This window comes from Propithecus coquereli, unplaced genomic scaffold (assembly GCF_000956105.1).
Source record: "Propithecus coquereli isolate 6110/MARCELLA unplaced genomic scaffold, Pcoq_1.0 Scaffold40, whole genome shotgun sequence".
Taxonomy (NCBI): Eukaryota; Metazoa; Chordata; class Mammalia; order Primates; family Indriidae; genus Propithecus; species Propithecus coquereli.
This window is the reverse complement of record NW_012149730.1, coordinates 4388643-4416338: the sequence shown is the minus strand read 5'-3', so window position 1 is coordinate 4416338 and position 27696 is coordinate 4388643. Positions and strand designations below refer to the sequence as shown.

Sequence of the window (27696 nt, the reverse complement as noted above, 5' to 3'; positions counted from 1 at the left end):
CTCATCTTAATGTATTATTATCCTCATTATACAGATAATAAAATTGGGTGGTTTAGTGACTTGTCCTTGATCACATCTAATGAATGAAATCTTACAGGAAACAAAGCATTTAGTCTGAAGTACTGAATGAAACACTAATTCCATTTTTGTTTTGAAATTTCAAATCTGAATAAATCAAGGAAAACTAAGTAAGATTTGTGCCTTAATCATGTGTTCCCATGTCTGGATTCCCTTTCTTTGGAAAGAGAATTACCATTTGTGTCGTCTGACAGGTGTACCACCATGTGCCAGGAAATTTATCCTCACTCATGCACATAAACTTCACAATAATTCTTAGTCCTCAAAACAATCTAAAGAAGACATCATTATCCCTGTATTTCAGAGGGGAAGACTGGAACTCAGAGACTTCAGTAACTTCCCCAATGTTACAAAATGTCAGGATGAATAAAGTAGGATTCTAAACCAGGAGTGTCTGGCTCCAAAAACTTTTTGTTTTTTCTTCTACTCCACAGTCTCTTTCACCGTAGAGCCTTTCCATGTGGGGCAATGTGAAGGACGGTGTCCTAGATAACAAGGCCAGTTTGCATCATCACAGCAGCTCTGATATGGTTTGAACAACCTGTTACTGAGATAGAAGATGTTCCCACGAAGACATGGTACTATGTTACCCTCAGCACACACATTACAGACTGGCAGCCCCTGAGCCACATCTAATTCACAGACATGCCTTGTCTGGCCTGTGCATTTTTAAGAATAATTTAAATTAGTTGCCAACACTTAAAAAAATTAAGGAATATCACACAGAAGTTTGCATTCTTGGCTTTTTTGTAAAAATAGAACTATCTGGAAAGATTAGGTGTGTATTGCCAGGTGGCAAACATGAGTGGAAGCATGCGCTCTACATTGATTTTCCATTCACGTTACCTTCCTGACCAAGTGGAGCAAGATACACCAAGGTTTTCTATTTTTGTCCCAGCCCGGTGCATTTTATTCGTCAACCAATGTCCAAATGATAATTTTTCCTAAAATATCATATTAGTTGAACTAATAAGGTTCTTTATAATAAATTCTTCCTGCTCTTCTCTACTTCCCGAGAGACAGAATGCATTTGTTGTCTATTTTAGAGATAGGAAAAGTAAATAACACATGGCCCTGCCCCTCCATTCCCAAACAGTTGCAAAGATGTTTGCATAACTGCTGTTGTGCCTCAGCCACCAAGGGCTGGGGTCTCTGCCTTAGAACAGGGCTACATTCTAAAGGGATGACATGTCAACACCTCTGGCAGAAGACACATCTGTCATTAAGTTAAAGAGTCTGCTCAGAAGCTGCAGGTAGAGAATGCCACCCAGCTGGTTTGCCTGCTGCTTTGGATATGTAAGTGTTTTGCAATAAGCCTTTGTATACTGCTAGGAAAGCTCACTGTGGAGGCCAAAGTGGCCAGAGCCCAGGTCCCTGAAGCCCCTGGAAGGAAATAAAAATTTCTAGGTCCTCTGCACTCACCGTTTGGAATGACAAGAAGGAAACTCAAGTCATATAGTCGACTCCCAGTTGAAGGGCCTAGCTGTTTCAGCTGGGATGTCACGACCACAAGAATATTCTTCTCATACCCTCCTCTCACAGAAAATTCATGGAAGTTGACGGAGAAATTCTGTGCCACAAAGGGCCCTTCAAAATGGGGGTGAGTGTAAAAAACTATGGACAGCTCCCTCGTTCCCATCTATCAGTCCTGCCATGTTCCTCCAATGCCATCCACACTATCCATCCACCCCTGCTTGGGAAGTCAGGTGGTCCAGCTGCCAGAGGTAGGGGTTAGCAGTTGTAGGGGGGTAAATTGTGTCCTCCCACATGTTGAAGTCCTAACTCTCAGTGCCTCTGAATGTGACCTTATTTGGAAATAGGGTCTTTGCAGGTGTGATCAAGTGAAGGTGAGGTCCTACTGGATTAGAGCTGGCTTTAAATCCAATGAGTAGTGTCCTAGGAAGGCCATGTGAAGACAAAGGAGCACAAAGACACACAGGGAGAACATCATGTGACAACAGAGGCTGAGACTGGACTTAGCTGCCACAGCAGGAATGCCCGGGATTGCCGGCAACCATCTAGGAGAGCAGCGTGGGACAGATTCTCCCTCTGGACCTCTGACAAGAAGCCAACCCTGCCCAATACCTTGATTTCGGATTTCTGGCCTTCAAAATAATAAAAGAATAAATTTCTGTTGCTTAAGTCATCCACTTTGCAGAAATTTGTTATTACAGCCCTAGGAAACTAATACAACGGTCAAGACCAAAATTAGCAAAAGAATATCACTCACCCTAAACCTCAAGCCTGGATACATCCCACAGGGGTGGGGAACCTACAGACTTCTGATTTCAAGATTGTTCTTTTTTAAGCACCAAGAAGGCAAGAAAAGCTCAACTTTCTCTGCTGCATCCCTTTCAATGAAAGGATTTGTTCTGCAAAATTTGAATTCAGTCAAAAGGCCTCACTTAAGGACCTAGAAGGCCACATGTGACCTTAAAGCCACAGGTACCTCACCCATCTTTCAAATCTCAACTTGACTTCACCTTTTCCTAGAAGATTTCCTTGCCCTCTTCCTCTGGATTTACTAGCCAACTCCTCAGGGCAGCATGTGCTCCAGCTGACACAGGTAGGGGTTAGCAGTTGTAGAGGGGTAAATTGTGTCCTCCCACATGTTGAAGTCCTAACTCTCAGTGCCTCTGAATGTGACCTTATTTGGAAATAGGGTCTTTGCAGATCAAGTGAAGGTGAAGTCCTACTGGATTAGAGCTGGCTTTCAAATTATAATGTCTAATTCTTCCAGTAATCCCATGTGATATTATTTCTATTTTATAGTTAGCCCAACAGCACAGAATATTTTGTCTACAGTGATGCATATGACTAATATGGTAAAACTAGCATTTAGATCCAGCTTGGCCTGACCTATATGCTGAGGGACTTGTCACTAAATGCCATATTCACAATTGCTTTTTGGAGCTTCAGAAATAAAATCTCTCTCACCTCACCTCTATTGGTCATCATCAATTCTATCAGTCAAACTTTGCACTGGTTTACATCAAGATACAAAGAACTTTGAGCACCTCTTGGCGACAATCTCATTGGGACCTTCAGTGCCTGATATTGAAAATCAAAGATTTGACTGAAGTCTCCGTGAAGCCTCTGAACAGTGTTAACTGGTGTGACTACACTGAAAAACACAGAAATATTCCATAGGCATTTTAGGCTAAAAGCAAATAAATTAGGAAAACTGAAACCCCAAATGTAGGGCCAGAAACTGCCAAACTCATTATATCCTCCTTTAAATACAAAGACCAGCCACTGCTGGTCCTAATTTGCTTCCTAACATAAAATTCCAAGACAAAAAAAGACCTGCAAATGAAATTTTTTTCTTGCTGGTGTCTTGTATGCCACTCCCAAACATCTGCTTTGGACTAGTTTCAGCTTCATTAGCATCACATTTCAAACGTAAATAATCATCTTCTCTAATAGACAACAAGCCCAGCATCCATTTCCTATAATTTAGAATCTGAATTTCCTGTTGTTTTATATCTGGGTCATCCAATCATTTATTTCAGCAATATAAGCCTAAGCAAGTGCTTGATCTATCATTTCAGATCTCAGACCACTACTGCCTAGTAGGGACTTTTTGCCATTTTAGGATGAACTTTTGTCCTTCTTAAAGGCAAGACAAGGCTGGGTTTTAGCGTGGGCTCAGAATCTGCCAGTCCTGGGAGGAGTGCCTGGGAGGATGCATGGAGCTGGGAGATGCCGTGGAAGCAACTGTGCTAAGTAACAAGAAGCAAGACATCAGGAGCACCTTCCTCATCCTGGGACTGTCCCTGTGCCTGGGCTCTAAGAATAATGGGAGGGAGCTTAGCAGTGACAGAGGACAAAGAGAGCTTTTGCAATAGTTTCCTACACAGTCACAAGGAAAACATGATTCATGGAATAAAGGGACATGAAGGATGTTTGCTTCTTTTTTAAATTGCACAATGTAGCTAGGTTATTGAGAAAACATTTTTGACTGTAACGTGGCTCAGGAAAGAAACTATTGTTTTTTTTAATTTCAGAATACTACGGGGGTACAAACGTTTAGGTTACATATATTGCCTTTGTACCACCTGAGTCAGAGCTATTGATACAAGTGTACCCATCCCCTAGACAGTGCACACCGCACTCATTAGGTGTGAATATACCCATCGCCTCCTGCCCCCTCCCACCTGCCCGACACCTGATGAATGTTACTTCCATATGTGCACATAAAAGTGTTGATCAGTTAGTAGCAATTTGACGGTGAGTACACATGGTGCTTGCTTTTCCATTCTTGGGATACTTCACTTAATAGAATGGGCTCCAGCTCTGTCCAGGATAATACAAGAGGTGCAAGATCACCATTGTTTTTTGTGGCTGAAAAGAACTCCATGGAATACATATACCATATTTTATTAATCCACTCATGTATGGATGGGCACTTGGGTTGTTTCCACATCTTTGCAATTGAAACCATTTTTTAATAGGTTGTGAGGGAAATTCCCCCTCCGTTTGCATATTAACCAATCATTTATATGACCCTTATTAAAAAGTGGCTAATCTCAGCATTTGCTTCATTCAGTTCACATCTCCATACATATGGTTCCAAAAGTCTAGGTGGTTGCTTTCTGCATTTGTCTATACATAGTTTTTGTACTAGTATTAACCATATATGGAGAAGTAGTAAGAGAAAAAATATGGTGAAAAACAAATCATGATGTAATTTTGTTAGCCTAAGACAGTAAGCTTAAGCGTTCATATACCACACACAAAACATGGAAGCATAATAAATTCACCTAAGTTTCTAGACAGTTTCGTTTCAGAGGAATGCAAGAGTGGGAGAGTTACTATGGCTAACCCTTCATTTCCTGCCAGTGTGTATGTTCGCATTGGTATGAGATGTTCATTTTAATTTAAGGCTGCAGACATTATTTAGACTGGCCACCAGGTAAAAAAGGAAACTAGCCTAGACATACTGGTAGATGAAAAAATTTCTAAATCATCACAGATTTTTGTCCAAAGATTTTAACCTCTTCCTTAGAAAAACATTTGGGGAAATATGAAAACATTATTTCAAAAAGGGCAACATTAAGACAATCTATTCCCAGTTAGATATAGCCCACAGCTTCCTCCTTCTAATCCTAGATGTTAACTAATTATTAATTATTGACTGAATACTAATAACTTTCATTAATTCTGCTCTTATCTTTATAATTCCTTTCCTCAACTCTCATTGGGTTTCCCCTCTTGTTCTTACTGTCCAACTTTCTTTATCTGAATATTTAGCTCTTTAACAAACTTGATTTAGTAAATATATGTAAAATCCTGAACCTAACAAAGAAAGGATATACTTTCTTTCCAAACGCATGAAACGTTTACAACCACTGACATTGGGCTATGTTCCAATACATTTTAAAGAGAAAACATTCTCTGACCATAAAGCAATTAAATTAGTTATAAATAATAAGAAAAAGAATATTTTTGGAAACTTAAAAGTGTATTCCTAAATAACTCATAAATTAAAGAGAAAAGCTCAGGGAAATGGCAACATTCAAAACTGCTCAACAGTGAAAATTACTATAAATCAAATCTTATGGGAGGCAGCTATAGTAGTGTGTAGAGATATGTATTTATTTAAATATACTTATTTTAAAACAAGAAAGATTGAAAATAAACGAGATCAACATCCAACTCAAAAAACTAGAAAAAGAGAGGCAAATTATAATTTGCTTATAATGAAGCAAAAACTGAAAATAAGGAGAAATTGACAAATTCATAACTATAATATAAAACTTTAAAAGACTTCTATTAGAAAGTGAGAGATCAATCAGATGAAAACCAATTAGGAACATAGAATATATTTTTTAAAACACATACACACATACACACGCTTGAAGAGTTCCCGGATGACATTTTGATATCTTTCATCCAACCATCCATATCAAAAGTTCTCATTCAGACATTACCCAGCGTCATGGTTTATGAATAGAACTCTGGTCCTTATGTCTAGTGGCACTTAGAGTCCTTTATGCTATGATATTGCTGCAGTATTGAGAGAGTATTTTATGGGAAATTGGGATAGTCTCCATGACCACAATTAAATAAAGAATGAGTAACCTGCCTTGTGAGTTCTGAAAAGATTATTATACCTTTTAACAATCTTCCCCCACCAACGCCACCAGGGACTTTCTATCAGTGTGAAAAGCAATACTCAAATGCTTTATTCTACATAGATTCACATTAACCAATATAATATTTTAGATTCTTTAGAGAGTTAGTCTGAGGTCTTAAGTCAGCTTCTACTTGTGTTGCATCTCCCTCACCTGGATTTTATTTGGTGCTTGTCTAAAGAAAGGAAAGAGAAAAGCAAATATAAATTGTACTATATTGTACTAAATCTTTGGGGTTTATTGATAAATTTGTTTCAGGGTAGTGTATCAGAAAAAGAAAAACTTTGTTTTCTAGGCTGAAGGCCTAATTGATTAATACATTTGACTTAATGATGACCATTTATTCATCATCTTTCAAATGAATTTGCTTTGAAAACAAATGAAGAGCAGCTTTCCTTCTTTCCTCCTTTAAGTGTTCAGGTGTGGCATGTTCAGATGTTCCTGCTGGATTCCAGCTGGAGCAATGTGATACCCTGCTGTTCAGTGGTTTGCTTGCTCCTTTCTCGTCCCTGGCTACATAATCCCAAAGATTCACAGTACCTAGTTAATTCCAGCTGATAGAGACCCAAAGATTTGCAAGTAGATGGTTCGATATTACTGTAACTAAAAAGAGGCCTCAGGGGGCGGGGGGGAAGTTCCAAGAGCCTGGCTTCATCCCGGACCTTGACAGGCGGTCTTTACTTCCTATAAGTTCCACTGGAGCCAAAAACTCAACCATCATTGTCTCCTCTGGACCTGGAACCAGCAAGCCTACACATCAGCTCTGCTCTTGCTGTGCATTTCTGTGTCCTGCCCACAAGTGTTTTTGCTTGTTTTGCTCATTTGCAGTCAGATATTTTTTACTTTCTTATTCATTTATTTAATTTTTATTTTCTAGGGTTTTTTTTCTATTTTATCTGTTATTGTTATGTGTTTAGAGCAAAGAGGTGTAAACTGTGTCATCTTGATCAGAATCCACCTTTTTAAAAATGTTGAAAATTTACTTTTAATTTTGGATAGGTAATACATGCACATAGAAAAACATGCCAATCAAGAGGTACAGAACACATAATAGTGATTTATACACTATTTTATTTACTCTATTTTGGTTCCTGGCAGATCATAAATAACCTAACAAAACAACTTCTGTGTATAAACTGGGGTAAAATTCGCCAATTATCAGTTTTATCACATCATAATGTGATAAAACCCTATAGGGTTTTTGTTAAGATATTTTTCCTATAAAATATTTCCATTAAAATAACCCTTGAATCCAGCCCCTCCTTACTAGCCTCTGTTCCAATGGCCTTTCTATGCCCACACGTGCTTGAATATCACATCTTTCCCACCTCCTGCTTAACTATGATGTTTCTCTCTCCCTTACCAAGGCTTCCTTCTCAGTCCTCACGCGCAATGCAAATCCCTGATAACCTCATCATCCCCAATCCCTATTGTCTGGTAACTAAAAACCTCTTCTAAGAAGTCTTCCCTGATTAAACCACATTCACCTTCCATCTCAGACTTTCTTTACATCTATGTATGTATGTCAGATTATGATTTATCAGTCTCTACAAAGTATGCGTTCACTGATTGGAATTCATGCTTTCAACAACATACCAAGGTTGTGGAGTTGACACTGTAAAACGGAAAGCGTCTGGGATTTGTGATCGGACAAATTAAGACTTAGATCCTACTTCCATTATTGTGTGAGCCTGGGAAAGTAACTGGGTCTCTCTGAGTCTTCCTATGGATAAATTAGGGATAATAATACCTAACCGCCAGGTTGTTGTGAGGACAAACTAAAACAATATGAATGTAAAAGTTCAGTACAGTGGCCAACATATAGTTGTTTCTCAATAAATAATAATTTCCTCTCTTTCCCGCCTTCCATGTATTTCTCCAACTTATCACCCATTAGGCTGTAAGCTGCTTTAGCAACAGGAACTGCTTCTAACTAAAAGCATCAGCTCAGAGTTCCCACGTAATGGTTATTGAGGTGTGAGATGAAGATGTGCACATTCCACTTCCTTCCCAGCTGCTCTGACAATGCTCCCACCACAGCCACCAGGCTACTCTATGAAACATCACCTCTCAGAGGCCCATGTTCCCACGACAGGCAGCACGTTGGAGGGAAGTCTCTGGTGTGAAGAGCAAAATGCCCCATCAGATAAAGAGCAATTACAGGCAGAGACACCAGGTGCATTTACTGGAGGACCCAACTCACCTGCCAGAACCAGCTCCCCTGAAGCAGGATGAGGCTTGAACGCAGAAGTTCCAGAAGTACATTGTTCCGTAGGAGGAACTCCAAGAAGGTGACCAGGCCTGTCAAAAAGATGACCAAAACCAGCAGCTGGTGCACAAAGATGTCCAGCATTTCACGGCCATGAGTGTGGTTGTAGAAGATAAAAGCTGATAGAGGAGGGAAAAACAGTTTGTCTTTTTCAATGAAACAAAGGCCACCAACTGTTTCTCTCTCTCTCTCTCTCTCTTTCCACAAAATTGTATATGCACAAAGCACAGTGTCACTGATTCCGACAGAACTGCAACACTGCAGCATTTTTGAAGTCATCACTGCCTCTTTGGAGTGGAATCGTTGAAATATAACTCTGCTTTTCTCTTCCTCAACCTTTATTCTCTCCTCTAACACATCTCGACATTTTCAACTAACTATATTTCAAAGCATCTTCTGCACAAGACGAGGACTAATAAGCACAAAGAAGCAGGGGAACAAGAATTAAGGTGATACACAGATGGATAACCTGAAGCCTCACTGTAAGGAATTCAGTCCACTCATAAATCATAAGGGTGGACTTTGACAGGTATGACAAGATGCTCTGAGCAACTCCCAGGAAGTAGAAACTAACTACATTTTTTCCTCCTGTAGATGGATTCCACTTTCATCTTAATCCTTTTCATTTGTATAAAGAGAAAAGGATGTTCATTCAAAATACAGCAACGCCCTGGGATAACAAGAATCAGGCTATTAGTTGTTGGCACCCATCTTTTATCTAGCCCTTGTTCCAAAGAGGAATGGGCAACAGTTCTTATTTTCCAGATGCTGGAAGCAACATGAGTAGGGAGTGACTGCCTTCTGATTAATTTGGGTCTGTTAGTTTCATGATTAATCTATTTCTTACGCATGTAATAAATGAAAACAAATCATTAAACATTTGTTTCCTTTCATGTCCCCTACAGTAACAGGGAGACCAACTGAACTAAAAGTATTCTTTTAATTAACCTCTCAAAATTAGGACCTCATCTTTTTATGTGGCTGAATTTTTTGGACCCTACTTATCACATAATGGCAGGGTTTCGCTATATCGATATGAAAAGGGCTAGTTAGTAGACGGTGGAAGCTGTTCTGTTGTGAGTGGTTGCCTCATTTCAGGATATTCATGCTTCATTAACTGAGTTCAGTTTTCACTTGTTGAAAGTGGAAAGAATGATAATCTTTGGGGCAACATAGACATAAGTAACCACAGAACTTGGGTTGGTAATACAGATGTGAAGTGTGAAGAAACTACTCTGAATGAGTGTGCTTGCCCAATTCTACTATATGAGTCAGTAAGCAGGAAAGATCTTTGTCATCCTGCCTAGGACACCCATTATGGCCCAGAAAAATGGCCCTATCAATCAAGGCTGCACCAAGACACCAAAGGTATGTTATTATAAAGGGCTCACAAATGCCCACTAATGAAGAAAGGTACAGGAAAATACTCACTCATACTTACCCTCCACAAATAATGCATTTGAAAACATTAACTTGGGTAATGAGGCGGGAAGTGAACGGATGGTGAAACATAAGATGTCTGCCACGCCCAACAGCCCAAAGAAGAAATACATGGTGAAATGATGCCAGCTCATGAGTTCGTTCCACTGGCCCTCCTTATATAAGGTCAGGCGGGGCCCTCCAGGAATAAACTGCTCCCCAGCCATGCCTATAGAAGAACATTTCACAGTTTTAGCAACGCTTTCCATAACTTTACCTAGAATGCAAGAAGATGCAGGAAGATGAGCTCATTCCTCATTTCAATCTACTGTCATCTTGGGACATCAATTCCTCTATCAAGGCTGTTCCCCAACAACTGAGCACTGGTGCCTTAGGGTTGTTTTAGAGGTTCAGATGCTGGTTCAAATAACCAATTTTAGTGAAAGAGATAACCAATTGAGTCAAACAGCTCTTTCAGATCTTCAGTGCTGATGATCTTATTTCCACTGACTATTCCAATCTAATGACTAAGATAAATCCTGAATAATTTGGGGGTATGGATTTGCGAGATTAGATCAGTCCTACGGAGGCTGATTACTTCCTTCTTAGATACTATTATGCATGTTTGGGTAGCTGCCATGTAGTAAGGGGTTGCACTTGGTCCTGGAGAAAAATATTAAAGAGTTCAGGTTTTCCTCAGTTAAGGATAACTGAGAAAGCCCAGACAGATAAGCATATGATCTAGTCAGTTACGCAAACAGTTAAACTTTTTAGTGATCCTGCCTTCTTTGTTAGTCTATAGAATTTGGCAAGGAAATTTCTCTCTTTGGAAACACTACTCTGTAATTTGATGGTCATAGCAAAGACATATTGCCATGAATAAAGCATAAAGAAATCTAATGGGAAAATGGGAAGTTTTACCTTTTATAAAGGAGAGGCTGCAGTGGTACTCTTAAAAACACAGCACGTTTTCATAGAATCTTCATAGTCAGTGGAAAGGCCTTAATAAGTCATGTGGCCTAACCTCTTGCTCTAATTTAGGAACGAAGAAAGGATGAGTGCATGAGGCAAGATCTTCTACAGCCTATCAGCAATAATTTATTATAGAAGCTTTTCCATAATCGCTTCATTGTTTTGTGGTTGTTTGCAAAATGGTTTTTGATTTTGAATGGGTTCGTTCTTTCAGGGATCAGAACAATAGATATAAAATGATTTCAGAAGCTCCAACCAACTCTATAAAGGAAATTTACCTAAATTGCATAGGTAAGTTAAGTACTATGACTAATTCATAAATAGGCCTTTGTAAAAACATGAGTATCACCTTCCTAACAAATTATTAATGCATCCAAGAGAAATTATAATTAGAATGTGTTGAGATATTTTTGATGAAAAAATTCATTTTAGCAATTTCTTGACTTTATGTTGGATCTTTTCTTTATATGTGAAAATACCCAAAAGGAGAAAACAAAACACAGAAATGGTCCACTCACCGGTTAAAGCCATGCCAACTAATACAGATCCTTCCAAAATTTCTACTCGATGGAATAATGCTTTGGAACCAAGATAGCAGGTCTGCTTTTGCTTTTTGCAGACATATTTCAGAATACTCTTTATACTCCACCAAAGACCCATAACAAAAAAGAAGGTTCCAGGGAGGGCATGACCTGAGAAACTCCCCATGATCTAGAAAAATAAGAACATACAGAAGATAAAAACATTTTATTTCTGGAACCTAGACAAAACATCACTTGTCCCCACAAATTACACTATCTTCCAATGATTATGGATATATCACTGATTCGGAGGATCCTATATTACTGCAAACTGTAGGTAGATCCCACTACAATATCAAAAATACCAATAAAAATAAAATAAAAATTCACATTTGATAAACACTTAACCATGCACTGGTCACTATGTCAAGTATTTTACATGCAACCTCCAACCTAATTTTTGTAACATACCCATGAATGATGGATTATTATGCCATTTATATAGGGATACAGGTTTAAAAAAGTTAAATGCTTACCCAGATAGCACAATTATTAAGCAAAGGTTCTGTTGTTTTTAACACAGAGATCAAAAGTATTTCTTTAAATGACAGTATGTACTTCACTATATGGCTGCCCTTCACGAATATTAAAAGGAAAAAAATAAGAAAGTTTTACCTTTATGTTTAAAACTTGAAATGATTGAAATGGCCTACAAATTTTTTAATGTAGATAATTTCAAAGTGTCAAGCATCAAGTGCATGGATGTGCCCATTAGTGTTCATCCAATATCTGTGAGATGCTCCCCACTCTTTTCCCAGCCTCTCCTCCAGTTGGATTGGAACCATGTTTTTAATTCTGGCTAATGGGACTGTGAGTGGAATTGGCATGTGTCACTCACAGGCTGGGTCAGTTAAGAGGCTACATGACTCCTTTATCTCTCTCTCCCCCTGCCTGGGCAACCGTGGCATGGCATATCCATAACACAGAGGATGATGAACCAGCTTGCTTCTCATTTTCCAAGAAACAATCCCTTTATTGTGCTAACCCATTGAAATTTTGAGGTTTATTGGTAAAACTTAGCTTAGCCCCATCTTGCCAGATACCAAGCCAAATCAAATTGCAAATTTTGCTTACACTGTTGTCATATGGTGGAGTCACCTCTGGCTAATAAACAGAAATACAATCCATTTTTGGTCAGTGCTGTAAAGAACTAGTCTTGAATTACATGGGTTTTTAATGATGTGAGCAGCCCTTTTTTCAAACATTTTGTACCATCAACAGAATAATGAAGAGAGAATCCAGATCATCCTTGTGGATCTGACACCAGGCCAGATCTAAGAAAACTCGAAAGAGGGGATTTCAGAATTGCCCCTGTCCCAGCAGACATCTTTATCTCTGTGGGTCAATACGGGGCCTCTCAGTTCAGAACAGACCCCTTTGGATTATTTCCCTACCCCTCTGATACAACTGTGAAGCTTAGGGGGAAACTGTGAAGCTGACCTAAACACTAAAAGTCTCTTAAATTTCCACTCAAGACCTCAGATGGACATTTCAGGACACCCTTGAATCATCCAAACTGTCTAAGAGATTCAGACTCAATATATTACATAGTGCTAAGCTCAGGTTCTTATCCTAACTGACTTTAGTGGTGTAGTTTGAGACATGTCCCCTAAGCTCTGTAACCTTAATTCTTAATTAATAAAAGGAGGGGTTGGGCCTAGATGGTACCTGGAGTTCCTTCCTCCTCTGATAGCCTCTGATTTATTATCCTAACCACCACCTTTAACCAGTGTTATTGAGTTCTGTTTGTTTTGGTTTAGACAACCATATAGGATTCCAAACACTTCTACATGGGATTGAAAAATACATACAAATTGTAAAATTTTTTAACTTTCATGGAAAAGAATTTTATATGATTTAAAGAGTTTTAAATATTTTCTATTTCTTAGTACAGGAAGCCCACTCGCAGGATTTATCCTGAAGACACAATTGGAAATATAAGTGTTAGGAGAATGATTAAATAAACTATTTGACTCCCATAAATAAGCTTTCCAAATACCTTAAATGATAGGGGATATATTTAGTGACAAATATTACAATAACAAAATGAGGGGAAGTGTCTTTATCATTTATTGTTTATATGATTTTATCATTTATTGTTGATATGACTCTAGGAAAGTTATTTAACCTCTCAGTGCACAGTTTCCTCTTCTGTAAGATGAGACAAATAACAGTCCCTACCCTAACAAAATTATTAATAAAATTGTTACTCCAAAGCAGGTTTAATAACTCACAGTACTATTAAATAAGCTCATTCCATCCTCAAACCACCTCAAACTACTAGAGTAAAACAGAAGTAAAACCAAATGAACAATTGTACTTGAATAGTAACTACAGAAAAGCAAGAGGCATCTTTACAATTCATTTGGCAATTGTTCATGTACTGCGTATAACATTTCTCTTGCTGTTAGCTGAAGTGTTACTGGGATCTTCTGTGGTTATTCAATACCTCGACTGCAATTAAACAATAAACTCCTTGAAATCAGGAGCCATAAAATCTATTCTTCTTTCTATTCCCCATTGGGCCTGGAGAGTGCCTTATATACTATGAGGTTCTAAATCAACAAGAGTAACTAAGAGCTTCTTATAATACAAGATCATATATTTACAAAACATCTGTACTCTGATGTCTCAAAGGCCATTCATACTCAACATGCCCCCAAATCAAATTAATCATCTTACCCACACACTGTTAGAAAATAAATTTCCCAGTTAACTATTTTGGTTGACAACACTGCCATTCACCACTTGCACAACCTTAAAATATGAAAATCGTCCTAGAGTTCAGCTATTTCCCCAACAAATAATTGTCTGGTAAGACATATCACCTCCGCTGCCTAACATCAACTCTGCCCGACCCCCTTCTCCCCTAGGAGAAGGGGCTGATCTCCCCTAACCCCTCAATTTCACATGCTTGGGAGGGCTCTGTCACACCTTCTCAAGGCACTCAAGTCCTCACTTTAGTGAATTCTTCATGTTTTTAGTTATTGAGGTCTGTCCTCCTCATTAGTCTCTATGACCATTACTGCATTGTGAGAGCCTTTGTAGCAGGAAATTAGGGCCTCGCAGACAGAGGTTAGGGGCCTGGACCATTTCCATTTTTTTTTTTTTTTTTTTGAAGATCCTGGTATATTAAAAAAAGAAAAGGAGAAAATACCAAAATAGAGTAAGCAAAAATTTTGTTTGCTTTTAAATGTTTAGAATTACCTAATAAATACTTTTAATATACATGCCAGCATATTGCCTATATTGTTGACAACATGAAATTTTAAAATCTGGGCCCTCCCTGAATGTTCAGCTCTAGGCCAAATAGTCCTTCTGACCCACCCCATGACCAGCTAAGAGGCTCCTGCTGCCCCAAAAGCTGAAAGGATCAGTATCTCTCTGCACTGGGATGTAATAAGGTGGCAATGGGGAGTAGTCGAAGAAGGATATGAGTTGATCGGAGTGGGGGAAGAAATGAGTCCTTCTTCCTACTTCAGTTATAGAACTTCTGTATCTTCAACCTTTTAATCAGAAACAATCTGATGGTTCCAATCTTTCTATGTTTAAAAGATCCAAACAACATAAAGTCAAAGCAGGCTTGCTATATTTGCCTGTCTAAGGGAATAAACAGACCCAGTTATTCCTGGTAATGAAGACAACAGGCATTTCACCTCACTTTCATTATGAGAGAAAAAAACTGCCCAGCTGTTCAAACATCACTCACTCTTGTCTCCTAGAGCCATTACCCATGCATCTACCTTCATTTCCCTTCTTTACTATCACCTGCAGGTGCAGCTTACTGCTTGGAAAAGACAAGGACAGTAGCACGAAGTTTGATTAGAGCTAAACCCAAAGTGCAGACACATTCTCCTTTTGGAGGAGAGCACAGGGCTTTCCTCACCCACAAAGTAGAACATACTTGTGGGCAGCCCATAGAAACCCCAGGTAAGCATCGGGCCATGAAATAAGAAGGTCCATCCTCAGCACCCTCCCTGCCTGATGCACCACTTGAAACCTCCTGGGGAAAGTGGCTCGCCCAGACCTAACATGATGGGCTACAAGATTTAATCACTGGCTGCCTAATGTGGTTCATCCTAAAGATTCTTACTCCAACCCCATCCAAAGAAACCCTCCACTCATAATGACACCAAAACTCTCACAATTAGAGATAATGGTGGGCAAAGCCCAAGTTCTAAATTAGGTGTTCAGCATTAATTCCCAGGTGTTACAGCCACACAAACCATAGACCAGGTCTTCATACCGAAAGAGGAGAGAATTCAAAGTACCCCAGAAAAAGAGATTCAACAATTTTCTTGGTGGAATCGAGACCAAATAGCTAACTTCAACATAAAATGAATACCATTATGATAAAAAAAAAACCTAAACTAAAATTTCATCTAGAGCCACCACCAAAATAAAGTATTCCTAACTCTTAATTAGTGACTCATATTTTAAGACACATCTGTAAATTATAATACACTAAACAAATTTGAAATATTTCTTGAGCTTCACTTTACAATTTGCCTTAACACTCAAAGCAAAGCTACACAAGCATACATATGTAGCCTTAAAATTTCTTGATTCTCCAAGAAATCATTCTGTACCAGCACTTTCTCTCCCCAAATTCAACTGTTTTGAATGGGTTTTCTTAGTTAAATTATCCTTACCTTCACACTTCCCTCAATGTGAAGTCCAATTCAATTGTCTTCTCTCAACAATTTATAATGTTCCGGACTCCAGAGGGAAAAGCAGATTCTGACTGGCCGTAGGTCTAAAACTTCCTACTCTTCCTCCTTTCAGACTAAACCACTGAGTTCATCTTTCCAGCATGAGCAGATAAACCCTCAGATTATGTCACAATGCATTTAAATCCAGGGCATACACCCTTCTAACTTCCTGCCTCCCTGTCCAAACATTGTGTCACAGAGCAGTTAGTTTCAGGTAAGACTCACGTTGCCATGCCACCTACCAGGCCACCAGCCTCAGTCATGTGCCACCTGCTTTGAGAACCAAAGCCAGAGAAGGATATTACCTCTTCTGTCCATCAGGACCAAAGACAAATGGAATGATTCCAGCAGCACTAACATAATAGATCATGGTCTCTAAGTCTTAAGAAGATAAGCCATTTTCTAACATGCTGTGCCTTGAGCAAGATTGCTAAAGGTGCCAGGGTTGAAGGCATGGCCAAAGCCAAAGTCATAGGAATAAGAAAAGATGGTGCAAAAACACTGCTGTAGGTCTGCAATGCAGCACAAAGAATCTGGAAGGCTAGCCTCGTCTAAGCACATTGTGTCGTAGTCCCTCAGGTGCCTGAGGCACCATTGCAGAATAAACACAGCCCTTGCTTACAACAGAAAGCTTACAATTGATTGAAGAAACCCAAAAAATGGAAATCTATACTAGGTTCCTAACTAACAAACTAGTTACAATTCTGTGAGAGTTGGTACGATAACTGGCATGCCTAAGAGTGGGAGGGGGCTCCATGGGAATAGGGTGCATGGTGGAGGGGTCATTTTAAAGCAGTGTAGTGGAGGAGGGCCCACTGTGACCAGGGGCAGTGGGAAGGAAGCATCTCAACAGTGGAGAGCGGCTTAAGTGGAAGCAAGAAAGCAGAAATGAGAGCTTTGGTCTGCCAGAGGGTTTCTCATTCACTCTCAGCCCAGCCAGCCCAGTTCCCCAACAATAAGAGAATGAGTGTCCCTTCTTTTTGTAGACAATACTGCCCAGATGCAGGAATCCTGTTTGAATGGATACGTAGAGACAAGTAGAGTGGTACAAGGACCCTGAGATTTAAATACGATTTCCCTATCTCCACACCCCGGAGGCCATTTGTCCTCTTGTCAGTGGAATAATCCTTGATGTGATCACTTATACTGGACCTACTATGTGTGCAGAGAGGGATGGATCAGCAACTGCTGCTCCGAAGGCCAGCATGATCATCTGGCTCTGTCACAAGAAAAGAACCACTCTAGAATGCTGTGACTCTATATATTAATGTTTTATTTTATCTTCTTTTGATCTAGTCCACACCTCTGCCTCTTGTTCCCACCAGCAACCCCTCTCAATCTTTAAATAGCTAAAACCATCCACGGCACATGGGCTATTCTGACCGAAACATCTAAAATGGAAAACACAACTCTAAACTTGAAAATATAAGACAGGATGAAGCATTCCAAAGACTTATATCTTAAAAAATAAAACTGACAAATAAAAAGTAAGAACAAATGTTATGTTACATCACCTGCCTGTAAGGAAGTTTTCAAAGTAAGTAGAAGTCTGGACTGTTTCTGTTAGTGGTAATCCTGACATGGGAAGGAAGGCATTCATTGAATACCTACTGTGTGCTAATAACTTTTCATACATCTGTTTATTTTGTCATTGAGACAACTCAAGGAAGTAAATTTGACCCTTGAACAATATGGATTCACTTATACACGAATTTTCTTCCACCTCTGCCACCCCTGAGACAGCAAGACCAACCATTTCTCTCCCTCCTCCTCCTCAGCCTGCTCAACATGATGATTTTCTTAGTAACATTTTCTTTTCTGTAGCTTACTTTATTGTGAAAATATAGTATATAATACATATAAGATACAAACTATGTGTTAATCAACTGTTTATGTTACAGGTAAGGCTTCCAGTCAACATAAGGCTACTAGTAGTTCAGTTTGGTGGAAGTCAAGTTATTGGATTTTCAACTGCATGAGGGGGTCAGCACCCCAGCTCCCCATTTTCAAGAGTCAATTGTACTATTGTCATCACCATAACTCTGAGGAAACTGAGGCTCCAAGAGATTTAGCGACCTACTCTAAGTCACAGAGTTAATAGAGACCGGAGCCAGGATTCCAGACTCCAAATCCCACACTGTTCCCCTAGATAAGGGCAAAGACTAGAAAAGGTTTCCCAATGGCCCCATTGAATAGTCCCAATCAAGTATCTTTGAGTAAGTTAAATACCATAGGGAAAAGGCATCTCTTTCTGGTCCTTTCTACCACTGAGCTGTCAGAACATATGTAAAATAGGTGAAGTTTTGCACATCATCAAGACTATTTATTAATATTTACTACTACTGCAAAGTTGTAGTACACATGGCTGCCAATAACAAAGAAGGCTGGCCTGAGTAGCTACAATGACTTCATTTGCTGCAGATTGACAAACGTCTAGATGCTAGTGATGAGCATCAGGCTGAACGTGAGTGACGTGGTAGAAACTTAAAGATGTCATTCCATAGCTCCAAGCTTCATGCTGTTTCACAATCCAAGTCAATGAACAATGACTGAGTACCATAGTGACCAAATACATCAGTTTTCTATTGCTATTGTAACAAATTACTGCAAAGTTACTACATTAACACAACACAAATGCATTCTCTTGCAGTTATGCAGGTTCTCCAATTTTAAGGACCCATATGATTAGATGGGGCCTGCCTGGCTAATCCAGGATAATCTCTTTATCTGGAGGTTGTTGATTTAATCATGTCTGCAAAGGCCCTTTTACCTTGTAAGTTAATATATTGACAAGGGCTTACAGTTTGCCAGGTCAAAGAAGACAGACACAGTAGTGACTATGATCCCAAAAAGATAAGTTAAGGTTCTCAGTAAAGGAATAAAACGCTATAAGTGCACTGAGCCTCTTCATTTAATTCAAGAGAAGGAGAGAGATATACAATAGGATTCTGGAAGATTTTAAAGACCATTTGAGCTGGACTTTGACCAATGAGTAGGATTTTGAAAAGTGGAGCTAAAAGGGAGAACTAGAAAATACAGCTAGAACTCATATATATATAAGAAGTTTGTAAGTGATAGAAATGACAATACAAATTAACAATCCATGGAAAAAATGATAGTGTTACTACAATTGAGTTTCTATGCATGAATAAAAATTAAATGAGATTCCCTATTCACACCAGATTCAAAAATATATTCCCAGGTAGATTAAAGATCTAATTGTGAAAATCTAATTTTAAAACATTTTAGAAGAAAATATTTGAAAATGTCCTGATGACTTTGAGATAAGAAAGAAATATTTAAACAAAATACAAAATGCAAAATAATGAAGACTGAGAAATTTGACCACATCAAAACTTAAAACTTATATATGCAAATGGAAAATAATCACATGAAAAGATGTTCAATATCATTAGTCATTTAGGAAATACTAAATAAAATAATAAATACCAATATATACACACTAGAATGGCTAAATTTTAAAAGGCTGACAATACCAAGTATTGGTAAGGATGTGGACCAACTAGAACTCTTATACACTGCGTGTGGGAACACAAAATGTGCAGCCCTGTTGGAAAGCAACTTGTCACTTTTCATAGCATTAAACATATACTCACCAGTCGACCTAGTAACTTCACTCCTAAGTATCTACCCAAAAGAAATGAAAATTATGCCCACACAAAGATTTGTCCATGGATACTCATAGTAGCTTTTATTCATAATAACCAAAACCTGGAAATAACCCAAATGCCCATCAACTAGTAGTGAATGAATGAAAAAACTGTGTGATACATCTCTGCAATAAAAAGGAACAAAATTACTGATACATGCAAAAACCTGGATGAATCTCAAAAGCATTATGCTAAGTCAAACAAACCAGACACAAAAGAGTACGTATTGCATAGTTCCATTTATATTAAATCCTAAAAAAGACAAAACTGTAGTAACAGAAAGCAGATCAGTGGTTGCCTGAGGGTAAAGGGAAGGGATTGACTGCAAAGGTTATTAGGTGATGGGACTATTCTATATATTGATTGTGACAAAAATTACACATCAAATTAGACAGTTAAAAGGGGTACGTTTTATTGCATGTAAATTATACTTCAATAAACCTGATCTGAAAAGAAGGGAACAGACACTACTTCTGCCCTTCGTTCTCTCCTGAAGCCTGGAATATGGCTGTGATGGTTAATGCTTTGGCAACTATCTCAGATTATAAGGATAAGGCCCATATCCAAGGAGTAGGAGCAGTGAATTTGAAAGAGCCATATTTTGGAAGACTTTGCAGATCCACCGTTCAAACCCTGAATATCTCATTTCATTTGAGATGGAATCAAAATTTTATCATGCATAAAAGCAAAAAATATTCAAATCTACCTTGAATAACAGGCCTGAATAACAGGCAACAAATACCCATAAAACTTCTATATGTCAAAATATTAGCTATCTTTCTGTGTAACACTCTTCACTCATGTAACTTTCTGCATTTTAACTCATTTAGTCCTCACAAAAAAACCTCTGAAATAGATACTATTATCGCCCCCATTGTACAGATGAAGAGACTGAGATGCAATCAGAGATTAAGTAAAATATCCAAGGTCATGCGGTGATAAGTATTGGAACTCGGCTTCATACCATTCTTGAGCCTATACCTCTACCACAATGGTACCACAGGGTTAAAAAACACGTGACAGACAGAAAATGAATTTGAAATAAATATGACTGACAAAGGATGAGTGGCCAGAATGTAACTTTTTAATTAGGAATCAGTTTATAAAAAGAAAAACTAGGATTAGGATCACAATGGCCAACTAGACACAGGTAACGTGTGCCTCCTCCACAGAGAGAAAACAGAATAGTAAGCAGACTTTCACATTTCAAACAGATTGTCAAGGAGAGGACGCTAGGATTCACCAGGGAAGCCATGGGAAGGACCAAAAGTGGGTAAGCAGAGGGATCAGGGCAACTTGCCCAGCTGGAGCCAGCTAACAGTTGGGAGAAGCTCTTGGATGCTGTGAAACAGTAAGAGAGGAGCCACCAGGACTCCACTTCCTGAGAGGAGCTTTTTCAATCTTGACTACAAGAAAACCACTGACCCACACAAGTCTCGGGACTTACACAGGGAGATGCTTGGAGATTATACAGAGACATTGTTCCCTAAAGGGAAGTCACGAGGAACTCCACAGGCATCTGAGCCTAGAGCAGCTTGAGCCAGGTGCCATTCTGAGAGCCAGACACCAGGGAACCAGGGGCACGCCTGTAGCCACTGCAAGGCTCTGAGGAGGGATAGAGGAGCCCAGGTGCTCCCACACACCCCTGGGAAGGTCTCCACTGCCCCACTGTGGGCTGCAGTCAAGATCGAGACATGAGTGGGCAGCATTCTCCACAGTTTCTTGCCCATTCTGCCGGTCTGGGTGGGACTTTAGCCTTTTTGATTGCAAGTCCAAGGTGCCATTTTGTGAGTTTCACACTAGACAGTGCCCCGTCCTTGGGCCGAGTTTGGGCTTGACACAACTGCAGCCCTGGCCTGCTTGCAGAGAGGCAGGGAAACGAACCTTTCCAGCACGCATCCTGCTGCTGGATGCTGTGAGACCCAGCCTTGAGCAGACAACACTCCCCATAATTTCCTATTCAAACAGCTTGCCTGAGAAGGCACCCGCCTTCTCTGGCCATAAGGTACCATTTCAGGAGTTTGAAGGCAGACAGCAACCTGCCCTTGGCCTAAATTTGGGCTGACACAGCCCTGCCCACCTGAGAAGGGACGAGGGAGGCCAAATGCTCCTACACATACCTAGGACAATTCCCACCACTCTGCTACAAGCTGCAGTAAGACCAAGAGAGAAGTGGGGAGTATCCCCCCCAGCATCTCGCCCACACTGTTTACCTGGAAGGGGCCTCACCCTCTCTGGTCACAGACCCAAGGAGCCAGTTTGGGAGTTTAAAGCTGGGCAACACCTCACCCTCAGGCTCAGTTCAGGCTGGTGCAACCGCAGCCTTGCCCAGCTGAAGAGGAACAGGGGAGCCCAAGCTCTCCTACCTATTCCTAGAACAATACCCACCACCCGCTACAAGCTGCAGTGAGACTGAGATGCAAGCGGATGGCACTCCCTGCACACTATTTGCCTGGCAGAGGCTCCACCCTCTCCAGTCACAGGCCTAGGATACCATTTTGGGAGTTTAAAGCTGGGCAGCCCAGGAAGGGACCTGGGGACAGGGACGTCCCCTCCTCCAACTACCCAGTGCTGCAGACATAGCCACCTCTACTACCAAGCTACAAGCTATTGGCATAGATATGCTGCAGGATGGCCAGATCCAGGCTTGCATGGGGGTACACTCCCACTAGTACTCTGATCACTGTGCCCTTCCTCTAACATAGCACCTGTCACACCCAGGATTCCACGGAGCTCGAGGTGTACTCCTTTCCCTCTAAAAAGCCACAGCAAGCACTTCAGTGTTCCCCAAGGACTAAAGCTACCAGCTCCCCTGGGGAGGGTGTGGGGGTCACAGCTAGCAGTCCTCTGTCCAAGTTGCCTATCTCTTATGGAAGGAGCCTACCCTCCCTAGAGGCAAGTCCCTGCCACAACCAGACCTCCCCTGCAGGAGCATTTAAGCTACAGCCCACAGCTAGTGTGGTAGCTTTGCACACAGAGGATTGAGCTGCCCCCACCACCTCTGCTGCAGCTGGGTCAGGGTGGGTGCTGGGAATCTGGACACTTTTCTGCTACTGAAGGATAGAGACGACTACCATGGCTGACAGAGAGAGATGTGAACAGCTTGTGCACCACAGCTGCCTCCTTCTACTAATCTCATCAAGAAGGGACCCTCCTGTTGTAGGCTCACAGTGTATCCATCCCTTCTCCTGCCTAAGCTTTCCTCCAGAGCAGGTCACCCCACCCATCACTACCACAGCCAGCCCCCGAACTCAGGGAAACTCGAGAGCAAGTTTTCCAGCGTGGTCTCCATCTGGTCCCCTCCAGGACACAAGGCAATCCAGGGGCCTGGAATCTGGGGATTACCTAACACAGTCCACCACTGCTGGCACCTGAACACCCTCCCAGGGGTCTGAGGTCCAAATGAGCGAAATCACCAGCAACACCACAGTGGGCACCTACCTGCACAAGCTGAAAGGCAGTTTATCTATCTACCCCTCTGTACATTGAGTAGCAGAGTTCCCAGCAGAGAATAACAGGTGAACCACAAAGCTATCTATTTTAAGCTTAGGGAAGAGGTTTCAGATGATAAGGAATCAGCATAAGACCTCTGGCAATATGAAAAAAACAGGCTCTCTTGACACCCTCAAAGGATCACTAACTCTCCAGCTATGTACTTCAATCAAAAGGAAATTTTGAAGTGAAAGATATGGAATTCTAACTATGGATCACAAGTAAGCTCAAAGGGATCGAAGAGAAAGTTGAAAACCAACAAAGAAACCAAAAAAAAAAAAAAATTCAGGAAATGAATGAAAAATTCACTACAAAGATAGATAATAAAAAAAATTAAGAATCAAATCAAGAACTCAATCCTATTTATAATAGCTGCAAAAAAAATGAAATACTTTGGAATATACTTAACTAATGAGGTAAAAGATCTCTACAAGGGAACCAGAAAATACCGATTAAAGAAATTGTAGACGACAGAAACATGGAAAAGCATTCCATGCTCTTGGATTGGAAGAATCAATATTGTTAAAATGTCCATACTGTCCAAAGTAATCTACAGATTCAATGCAATTCCTACCAAAATGCCAATGTCGTTTTTCACAGAATTAGAAAAAACAACCCTAAAATTCATATGGAACCAAAAAAGAGCATGAATGGGCAAAGCAATCCTGAGCAAAAAGAACAAATCTAGAGGCGTCAGATTACCTGATTTCAAATTATAGTACAAGGTTCTAGCAACTAAAACAGCACAGTACTGGTGCAAAAGTAGACACACAGACCAATGGAATAGAATAGAGAACCCAGAGATAAAGCCAAATACCTAAACTGACAAAAATATACACTGCAGAAAGTACACCCTATTCGGTAAATGGTGCTGAGAGAATTGAATAGCCTCATGCAGAAGAATGAAACTGGATCCCTATCTCTCATTATATACTAAAATTAAGTAAAGATGGATTAAAGACTTAAATGTAAGACCTGAAACTATAAAAATATTAGAAGAAAATTTAGAAAAAACTATCCTCGACGTTGGCCTAGGTAACGAATTTATGACTAAGACCCCAAAAGCAAATACAACAAAAACAAAAATAAATAAATGGAGCTTAATTACACTAAAAAGCTTCTGCACAGCAAAAGAAATAATCAACAGGGTAAACATACAACCTACATATTGGTAGGAAATATTCACAAACTATACATCTGACAAAGGCCTAATACCCAGAATCTATAAGGAACTCAAACAAATCAGCAAGGAAAAAATAAATAACCCCATTAAAAAGTGGGAAAAGAAATGAACAGACATTTTTCAAAAGAAGAGAAACAAATGGCCAAGAAACATATGAAAAAATGCTGAACCTCACTAATCATTAGAGGAATGCAAATTAAAACCACCATGAGATACCACCTTACCCCTGTCAGAATGGCCATTCTAAAAAAGTCAAAAAACAATAGATGCTGGCCGGATGCTGTCAAAAGTCAACACTAATACACTGCTGGTGGGAATGTAAATTAGTACAACCTCTATGGAAGACAGTATGTAGATTTCTCAAACAACTAAAAGTAGATCTACTATTCGTTCCAGCAATCCCACTACTGGGGATCTACCCAGAGGAAAAGAAGTCATTTTATAAAAAAGACACCTGCACCCATATGTTTATCGCAGCACAATTCACAGTTGCAAAGATATGGAACCAGCATAAGTGCCTACCCACTGAAGAGTGGATAAAGGCAATGTGGTATATACATACCATAGACTACTACCAAGCCATCAGATAGAATGAAATAATGTCTTTTGCAGCAACTTGGATAGAATTGGAGGCCATTATTTTAAATGAAGTAACCCAGGCACAAAAACCAAAATACCACATGTTCTCACTTAGAAGTGGGAGCTAGGCAACGAGTATGCATGGTCATACAGAGTGATTTAGTGGACACTGGAGACTCAGAGGTTAGGAGGCGGTGCAGGATGAAAAATTACCTATTGGGTACAATGTACACTATTCAGGTGACAGGTATATATTAAAAGTGTAGATTTCTCCACTATGCAATTCAGCCATGTAACAAAAAACCACTTGTATCCCCTAAATCTATTTAAAGAAAAAGAAAACTTGCTCCCCCTATTAATGGGGAATGTATAATAGACAATTCAACACAAGGCAAAACCCTAATGTCCAACAATTATATGAAAAGATGCCCAATTCACTGAAAATCAAAGAAAACTAAATTAAAAACAGGTAATTGTCATTTTCCTCTATTATATCACCTAATGGGTACAATGCACACTGTCAGGAGGATGGACATGCTTGAAGCTCTGCCTCTGGTGGGGCAAAGGCAATTATATAATCTGAATATTTGTACCCCCCTAATATGCTGAAATAAAAAAAATTGAAAAAAAAAAACAAAAGAAGGTAATTGTCACCTATTTAATAGGAAATATTAAAAAAAATCTATTATATCTAGTGTTGGTGAGGGTGTAAGGAAACAGGAACACTCATACACTCCTAAAAGTTTAAATTGGAATTGCTGCTCTGCCAAGAATTTGGCAGTGGCTAGGATAGCTGAAAGTGCACTTACCCCAAAATCTAGGAATTCAGTTTGTACTATGTACCCCAGAAAAACTCTTATACACATTGTCCAGTATATGTAAAAAAAAAGAAGTTCATTTCTACATTGGTCATAGTAGCATAAAATTGGAAATAATTTGAACATCTATCAACAGAAAAATGAATAAATAGCATGATATACATACGGCAGAATATGACACTACAATTAAAATATTTTTTTAAATTAAAGAGGTAGATCTGTACTTCACAACATGGATAGATTTTTAAAGCATTAGGTTGAGTGAAAAATATACATTGCAAAATGCTGATAAACTTTGATGCAATTTATGTGCTATTTTTAAACACCTGAAAAATAATACTATTCATTGCTCATGTACATACATGAATATAAGAGTATAAAAGAGACACTGCAAGGATAAACACTAAAAACAGTGGTTTTCTGGGGAAGATGAATGGGAACAGAACTGGGGGGTGTCAAGGGATACTTAAACTGTAATATTTTGTTTTTTTTCTTTAAAAGAAAGAAAAACTTGAAGCAAATGATACAAAATGTCAGTTCTGCATAGTTGGAATACAAATGTTTGCCATATTATTTTTTGTGCTTCCATTTTTTAAAAGTAATAGACTTTATTTTTGAGGGTAGTTTTAAATTTACAGAAAATTGAGTGGAAATTTCAAAGTTCCATGTGCCATCTCTGCCCACCCCTCACAGTTTCCTAATTATTAATATCTTGCATCAGGATGGTACATTTGTTACAACTGGTGAACCAATATTTATAGATTGTTATTAACTAAAGACCATCATTTATATTAGAGTTAACTTTAATGTTTTATAGTTTTGTGGGTTTTAACAAATGCATAATGTCATTTATCCATAATTACCCTATATCATACAGAATATGCCATCAAAATCTGTGTTCCACCAATTTATCCCTCCCTCCCTCCCCTGAGCTCCTGGCAACCACTGATCTTTTTACTATCTCTATAGTTTTGCCTTTTCCAAAATGTCATATAGTTGGAATCATACAGTATGTAGCTTTTGCACACCGGCTCCTTTCACTTTGTGGGGTTTTTTTTTGTTTTTTGTTTGTTTGTTTGTTTGTTTTTGTTTTTTGTTTTTGGGGTTTTTTTTGAGACAGAGTCTCACTCTGTTGCCCGGGCTAGAGTGAGTGCCGTGGCATTAGCCTAGCTCACAGCAACCTCAGACTCCTGGGCTCAAGCATCACTTTGTGTTTTTAAGCAATACGTTTTTAAGTTTTGTCCATGTCTTTTTGTAACTTGACAACTCATTTCTTTTTATCACTGAATAATATTCCACTGTATTGATATACCACAGGTTTTTTTAATCCATGGACCTGCAGAAGGACATCTTGGTTGCTTCCATGTTTTGGAATTATGAATAAAGCTGCTAGTAATATTCCCATACAGACTTTTGAGTGGACGTAAGTTCTCAATTCATTTGAGTAAATATTCAGGAGTACAATTCTGAATTGTAAGGTAATACTATGTTCAGCTTTGTAAGACACTGCCAAACTGTCTTCCAAACTAGCTGTACCATGTTACGTTGCCAGTAGCAATAAATGAGAGTTATTGTTTCTCCACATCCTCACCAGTATTTTGCACTATCAGTATTTTGATTTTAGCATTTCTAATTGGTGTATACTGTTATCTTATTGCTTTTTTAATTTGCAATTCCTTGATGACATATGAAGTTGAGCATCCTTTCATATGCTTATTCATCTTCTGTATACATTCTTTGGTAAGGTGTCTGTTCAAATCTTTTGCTCACTTTTTAATTGAGTTG

At 39.3% G+C, this 27696-nt stretch overlaps 1 protein-coding gene across 2 annotated transcripts in view; it reads right to left on the bottom strand.

The window, feature by feature from the left end:
* Positions 1-27696, bottom strand: part of LOC105817185 (transmembrane protein 45A-like) — a 180873-nt gene that overhangs the window by 112080 nt on the left and 41097 nt on the right. For both annotated transcript variants that reach the window (XM_012652816.1, XM_012652814.1), the window contains exons 2-4: positions 11394-11586; positions 9926-10132; positions 8419-8603 (exon numbers count right to left, since the gene is read on the bottom strand). In XM_012652816.1, coding sequence (XP_012508270.1) covers positions 8419-8603; positions 9926-10132; positions 11394-11583 — 582 coding nt within the window. In that variant the 5' untranslated portion in view covers positions 11584-11586. The remainder of the gene's footprint in view (positions 1-8418; positions 8604-9925; positions 10133-11393; positions 11587-27696) is intronic.